Below are 7,796 nucleotides of genomic sequence, written 5' to 3' on the forward strand. Positions count from 1 at the left end.
TGCTAGGAGAAGGCAATGACACCCCACTCCAGTACTCTTGCCTGGAAAATCCCATGGACAGAGGAGCCTGGTAGGCTGCAGTCCATGAGGTCGCTAAGAGTCGGACACGACAGAGCGACTTCACTTTCACTTTTCACTTTCATGCATTGGAGAAGGAAATGGCAACCCACTCCAGTGTTCTTGCCTGGAGAATCCCAGGGATGGCGGAGCCTGGTAGGAGGCCGTCTATGGGGTCGCACAGAGTCGGACATGACTGAAGCAACTTAGCAGCAGCAGTGTCTGTGGGATACAGCCTCCACTCTTCTGACCCACCTCTCAGGAGCCCATACAGCTCTTCTAACACTGGATGTGCTTCTCCTCTGCCTTTTCTAAATCCAGCTGTACATTTGGAAGTTCTCGATTCTTGTACTGCTGAAACCTAGCTTGAAGGATTTTGAGCATAATCTTGCTGGCGTGTGAAATGAGTGCAATTGTACGGTAATTTGAACATTCTTTGGCATTGCTTTTCTTTGGGATTAAAATGAAAACTGACCCTTTCCAGTCCTGTGGCCACTGATGAGTTTTCCAAATTTGCTGGTATAATAAGTGCAGCACTTTAACAGCATCATCTTATACCTGTCTAAATTTATTCTTGCATATTTTACATTTTATGGTACTACTGTAAATTGCATTTTTTTCCCTTCCATTGTGTGTTAGGCAGAATAATGAGTCCCTAAAGATGTTCATGTCCTAATCCCAGAAACTTCAAATATATTAGACTACATGACAAAGGAGAAGAAAGGTTACTAATCAGCTGACCTTAAAATAAGAAGATTATCCTAGATGACATCAGTCCAATGTAATCACAAGGGTTCTTCCTTAAATGTGGAAGATGGAAGCAGAAGAGTCAGTGTTAGAGTGATGCGATGTGAGAAAAACTTGACTGGCTATTGCTGGCTTTTAGGAGGGAAGGGCCAGCAAGTCAGGGAACATGGATAGGCTCTAGAAGCTGGAAAAGGTAAGGAAATTATTGTCTCCTAGGTCCTCCAGAAAGGATCAAGAACAAAATACTAATAAAGTATTTCTTAAGAATAATGCTAAGTATTCCTGAAAAAGAGCACACTTATCTTGCAGCAGATCATGTTTAAACAGCAAACATAAACCAACACCATAGCAAATTTTTAGCTAATGTAATACAACAAACAAACACTGAGTATTAAAAGTGTGAGTTTTGGAAACTTGAAAGGTGACCCGCCTGTTTTCCAAGGAATTTCTTATTAGCAATCAAAGCCAACCTGGAAATCTAAAACAGAAATCCAGCAATTACTTAGAGTCTTAAGACCAACATGTCAGAACAATGAAAATGGGAAATTCTGTTGGACATACCAAAATAAAATACTGATTTCTAAGTTCACCAATAATTATTAGATATCAATAGTTTCCCCTTTTTAGAGAAGAAAGGAAAAGAAGGATGGACTCATTCCTGATCAAGCTTAATGCCATGGGAAGAGGTCAACAAGGACTTAATGAACTTAACATACTCACACTTGCTTAATAATGGATGCTGTTAGAATCATGACGACAGATCCTTTTGAAGACATAAGGTGAAGCTCTGACTCTAATGATAAGTAGTAGTTGTGATGGGTAATAACTTAGTAACAGCCTAAATACACATTTTTATGAGACAAGTAGCCCTTCTCAGGCAAGTAAAAAGCAGACTAATGAGATGTTCCTGTGGGATTTGATATATAAACATTAGAAAGGAAAACTTCCTGCCTACTGTGACACCACCTAGAGCAAAGGCTATATAAGTACTTCAAAGAGGAAAAAGCCAAGAGGCTTGGAATTTAGACTCAATCGTGGCTGCCTTGAGCTTTGGATCCCGGAGACCACAGACTTTGAAATCAACCAAAGCTGGGCACACACTCTGGATACCAAGGGCTGTACAACAACTATGTCTTCCGCAACACCATGCCAAAGCTGTTCTGGGATTACAAATTTAACAACCATCCTTCCTAACACCAGCTGCCAGCATGGTGGTCTTAAAGCCAATAGCTGTCAACCAACCGGCCATGGTCTGAGAACCCTCCAGTCCCAGGACGACGAACCCACTCCTTGCTTTTCTCTCACACCCCTCTGCTTAATCAGCCACTTCCATACCTGTCCCTTTCTGGATGATTGTGGCTGGTGTGATGGGGGCATCAACAGTAATGAGAAAGAGACCATGAAAATCTTGAACAATCGCCTTACTAAGTACCTGGAAAAGGTACGGATGCTGGAACGAGAGAACGCCGCACTGGAGTGTAAAATCCAGGAAGAATGTAACAAAGAACTCCCGGTCATATGTCCTGACTACCTGTCCTACTATGCAACCATTGAGGAGCTCCAGCAAAAGGTAAGATTCTTAGGAACATGTATAATCCCATTGTGAGTTGATGGTCTCAAAGCAATAGTCATTTGCTAAACTTTAGTATTTTAGTTCATTTTATACTGAAAAATATTTTGTAGAATAAGAAAATTTCTTGAATGAAATTGTTGAGGCAATATTTAGAGTTTTACAGCTTTTCATCTTCCAGAGTTACACTCTGCTATCAGATAACACATGACCAAAATATATTAATATCTGCTGCCATTTATTTCACAAAGATTAGAAAACCAGGATCTGAGAAAATGAATTTTGTTTAAACAAGTTCCGAAACAATTTGACTCGTATCCATTTTTTTCAATCATCGTCACTCTTTTCTCCTTTTATGCTCATTTCATCATCTCCAAATTGTATAGTTTCTTCCCATGCCAAACCTAAAATTCTGAATGATATGCTGCTGCTACACATCATGGATTTTTTTTTTTCTGTTACATTTTTTCAAAAAATATTTATTGGGCACCAGCAACAATGTACTGGACATTATTCTAGGCCCTGGGAACATATCGGTGAACTAAAATGTCTCACCCTCATAGTATGAACATTCTAGTGGGCCCTGGTATGTTATGCAAATGTGCGATGAACTTTATATTTTAACAGCAAAACATCTACAGAAGTTTTTGTTGAAGTAATTCTTTTGCTGATCTTTTAGGAAAATAACAAAAAAACTCTGACTTCCCAAAGTTCCCCAGCATATTAAGCATAGCTACGAAAAGCCTAACCAGCCTCCCCCTGTTAACTGAAACACACAGAAGCCCCTTGGAGGCTTTTAAAGGAGGATATCTTGGTGTTTGTCTCATTTGTGTGTGCAACTTCTTAATTCTAGATCTTGTGTACCAAGGCTGAGAATTCCAGACTGGTTTCACAAATCGACAACACCAAACTGACTGCTGATGACGTGAGAGCCAAGTAAGCCCACCCGACTCTGTGGTCCATGACAGAGTTCACCCTGCGTCTGATGCGACACAGTCCCAGTAAGACCATCTCCAAGTCTACTCACTCTCCTGCCCATGCCATGTCAGCACCAGCCCAGAGAAGACCTCCATACTCAATATAAATGATTGAGATTCACGACCACTCACATGCATCCAGTATCTGCAGTTTATAACATATGAACACATCTGATTACCTGCACAATAGTCAATAAGATAGATAGAGCTAATGTATTACTATCCCATTTAAGGTGAGAAACTGAGGTTTAACAGGCTCCAAGGCATGCAACTAGTACAAGGCAAAATGAAAACTTGGACCCAAGCTTGCTAAATCTTAATTTTGCTCTTTGCACTTACACTACACTGCCTCTAGTGGAAGGAGAAGGACGATAAACTCATTCATCTTAAATAATAAGAGAGCACCACTGACAAACTAAGGAATCATAATTCAGTTCAGTCTCTCAGTTGTGTCCAACTCTTTGCGACTCTTTGAGACCCCATGGACTGCATAATTGCATAACTGTATAATTTGCAAATCCATTTTGATGTTTTCAAATGATTCTACCTTTAAAGAGAATAAAACCTCTGACGGAAACATAAGAAATGAGAAGCCTAGTGAAAAATGCAGAAGAAAGTTCTTCTTGGCTTGATTTACACCATCTACATTTTAATGCCTACTTTTTCATGTCTCATTTTTATAGGTACGAAGCTGAGGTGTCCCTACGCCAGCTAGTGGAGGCAGATGCCAATGGCCTACAGCAGATCCTGAATGCACTGACGCTGGGCAAGGCTGACCTGGAGGCACAAGTCCAGTCTCTGAAAGAGGAGCTCCTTTGCCTCAAAAACGACCATGAACAGGTTAGAGATAGACCAAGAGAGTTATTACAAACTAAGCCTCTAAAAGTAGCATCAATTTTTTTGAGTTGAATTTGACAAAAGTTGTCCCCACTAGCCACTACTCTGTTTTACCTTGATTATATCTACTACTACTACCATTCATTGATTCAGTGTGTTTCAAATCTGTTGCCTATAACACAATATCTGAAGCCTCCACTGTCCTCTCTAGTTTTTCCAGGAAAAGGAAGCAACCCAATTTTCCTGTGCTCACAAGTTTCCCATCTTTTTATAGGCATCTCTGCACATTCTGCCACTACTGGTATAAGCCAATATTGGCACAAGGACATATTGGCATCATAAAGACTATGATCTGTCATTATAAATTTCACCTCTATGTCACTTCAACCGTTACCCATGGAAACTATCTAAATTCTTTTAAATCCTGATCTTGCTAGTTAATTCCTTGTAATATTGCACATACTTGAACACACAGTCGTATCTAAAATAGCCTTAAGTCGTAACATGTTTTATTTATTTATTTATTTTAACTGGAGGCTAATTACTTTACAATATTGTAGTGGTTTTTGCCATACAATAGCGCCTGTAAATCATGTATTCCTTTATTGTGGGCTTTCTTTCAGATGCAATTAAGCTAAATTATCACTGTTAGACTGAAACAAGGGCACAAGAGGGTCATCTGTTCATCAAGTGACTTCACATTCTTTTCTTTCCATAGGAAATCAGTTCCTTACAGAGCCAGCTTGGGGACAGACTCAACATTGAAGTGACCAGTGCCCCTTCTGTTGACCTAAACGGGGTTCTACGAGAAATGAGATGTCAATATGAGTCGATCATGGAGACAAACCGCAAAGATGTAGAAGAGTGGTTCAACACACAGGTAGGGAGGGTAGAAAATGCAAAAACAAAAAGTTAACCCTACTTCCAGGGGCCCTTGAAACACAGTCAAGTGTTCCCTTCATGATATCCTTTGATGGCCTTTGACTGTGTTTCAGATGGAGGAGCTGAACCAGCAGGTGGTGACCAGCACTCAACAACAGCAGTGCTACCAGAAGGAGATCATTGAACTGAGACGCACCATGAATGCTCTGGAGATTGAACTGCACGCCCAGCACCGCATGGTACCCGAAACACTGACCAGACCCAGCACAGCAGTGATGGCAATAGTCCCTGAATCTGTGTGGTGCTGTGTTTCCCAACGTGTGTCCCTTAGAACAATAGTTCCTCTGTTTCCTAAAGAGTCTGTGCTAAAAAAAAGACTTTGTGATCAAATAAGCCAGAGAAATCCTGGATTAAACAAAGGTGAAACAGGGTACCTTCCTACAGGCCTTTAATAAGCTGATGTTCGCCATGAATCAACAAGAAAAGGATATATCGTATTCAGCATTTTAGAACTCATTTGACCATGGACTCCTTTTTTTTAAAAGAACATCTCACAGCAATGATAATCCTTGGAGTACACTTTGGGAAACTCTATAAGAGCATTTTATTATATGCAAAACAGTTTTACAAACTATCAAATTTATTAAAATAATCTTTTGAAGAACATGGCATAATTATTAAGCCAATTTTACAGACGAGGCTCAGAGAGCTAAGGTGGCTTTACCAAGTCAAATCCAAGAGAAGTTTCATCTCACTTATTTTGTAGATGGAGATATGAGCTCCTGAGGCATTAAGTAACTTGCTAAAAGTCACACAAAAAATTCAAGTCTGAGCCAGAATGCAGGTTCCAAAGCTGGAACCACTTCTTCCTCATTCTACAACCTCTCTGAAGTAGGAAATTATTTAAATGCTCTGGTATGAAGGGTATTAGGAAGACCTTGCCCCAAAGCTGGTTTTGTCACCAGCTGGTCAACTCATTTAAATTCCTGAGCCTCGGTTTTCTCATCTGTAAAAATTGGAATAATCATGCAAGACATATGTTATTGAAAACTAAAATCCCATTATATATAGTCATACAGAATGATAGATCAGGAAATAACTTTAATTACCAAAGGTTCAACTCTCATATTTTACATGCAAAGGAATTGCTCCAGTGAAGGAATTGTTTATGTCTAACTGCTTCTCACTTCCTTTTTCTCCTTTTTAAGGTACAAATCCTCATAAAGCAAGGTGCCATGGTAATGAGGTTTTAATGCCTAAGTGTAAAATATGTTGGAATTTTTTTCTGTTTTAGGTAGGAGAATGTGGTAGGAGATTGTCAAGTGATTAAGGAAGAGGAAGATAATTATTTAAAGAGATGCCCAAAGAAAAAAGACAAAAGCAAGTTTTAACATAGTTGATAATTTTATTTTTAGATTTGTTTGATCAGGAAATAATAAGAGGGCTTGGAGAATCATTAGTACCCGTCATTTAAAAAAAAAAAAAAAACACTGTTTAAAATGATGCTGATCACAAATGACTTGGGTTTAAGGGAGTCATCATTAGAAATTCTCCTTTCCTCCTCTGTGATAGAGAGACTCCCAGGAATGTGCCCTGACAGAAACAGAAGCCCGCTACGCAGCCTTGCTGACCCAGATCCAGTGTCTGATCGATAACCTAGAGGCTCAGCTGGCAGAGATCCGGGGGGCCCTGGAAAGACAGAACCGAGAATACGAGATTCTGCTAGATGTCAAGTCGCGGCTGGAGTGTGAGATTGCCACATACCACAGCCTTCTGGAGAGCTCAGATGGCAAGTACGTAAAATAAAAGCAGTTTCTGCAAGAAAAGGCTCAAACACACACATACGTGTGCTGCCACCAGCAACGGGGAACAATCGCCTTGATCTTCTTGTCAGTGATGGGGAGCTTCGGCTGAAACAGTCCATCCACTCTCTCTAGAGCTATGCCGTTTGGAGGCCTACAATCGTAACCTAGTCCAAATTTGAGGGGTGAGCTGAACTGCATTGTTTTTGAAGAGCCAGTGCTCCAGATTGATTCCCTACAGGCTGGCTAGCTTCTTAAAGTCTTAAAAATTACTAGGGGAAAAAAATAGTTTCCCCAAAGATGAACATTCCTGGTGATTTACAGATTTTTCCCTTACTGAGATGAAAATCTGACTGTCATGAGATCGAATAGGAAAACCATGTTCCCTTAGAAGAAACATTCTGCTCAGGATGAAACTCCTAGCCTTGTCCAGTCACTTGCCCTTGATGGCCAAGAGCAGCATGTACACGTGTGTGTATCAGCATCTTTTATAGAAGTTGTGATTTTGTTAATGATAAGAAGCTAACCAACTCATAAAGAACTGATAAGGAGTATGAGCTCTTTGAATCAACTCCATCCAAACTAATGCCCCAAATGCAGACTTAATTTACAACTGCTAAGGAGACTTCGTTCCCAGAAACAATCAGTGAACTCTGTTCACAGCAATCTTTTCACTGGCATGTCCACATTATATTAGCACAATGTTCACCTCTGTGATCACTCTGAGGAGCTATAACATACCAAAGTATCTTGAATCATCCATCAAAGAAACATGATGCTTCCTCAAAGAGTTCTCACTTGTAAGTCCTCCCAACTCTAATTCTCTAAAGATTAGGACAGGACACCAAAAGCACCGCACCCCCTCACCAACCCCTCCTCCACTCGCCCTGACCAACTAAGGTCCAGCCTCTGACCAGCACACTG

At 40.3% G+C, this 7,796-nt stretch overlaps 1 protein-coding gene and 1 pseudogene across 1 annotated transcript in view; one reads left to right on the forward strand and one right to left on the reverse strand.

Moving 5' to 3' along the window:
- LOC104990810 overlaps nt 1-1,556 on the reverse strand; it is a 2,467-nt pseudogene extending 911 nt beyond the window's left edge.
- A 377-nt stretch (nt 1,557-1,933) lies between these two features.
- The window catches only part of KRT39 (keratin 39), a 6,528-nt gene continuing 665 nt past the window's right edge, over nt 1,934-7,796 (forward strand). The window contains exons 1-6 of the mRNA XM_010843126.1: nt 1,934-2,374; nt 3,228-3,310; nt 4,035-4,191; nt 4,907-5,068; nt 5,184-5,309; nt 6,643-6,863. Coding sequence (XP_010841428.1) covers nt 1,934-2,374; nt 3,228-3,310; nt 4,035-4,191; nt 4,907-5,068; nt 5,184-5,309; nt 6,643-6,863 — 1,190 coding nt within the window. The remainder of the gene's footprint in view (nt 2,375-3,227; nt 3,311-4,034; nt 4,192-4,906; nt 5,069-5,183; nt 5,310-6,642; nt 6,864-7,796) is intronic.

Source organism: Bison bison, unplaced genomic scaffold, assembly GCF_000754665.1.
Source record: "Bison bison bison isolate TAMUID 2011002044 unplaced genomic scaffold, Bison_UMD1.0 scf7180017864180, whole genome shotgun sequence".
Lineage (NCBI taxonomy): Eukaryota > Metazoa > Chordata > Mammalia > Artiodactyla > Bovidae > Bison > Bison bison.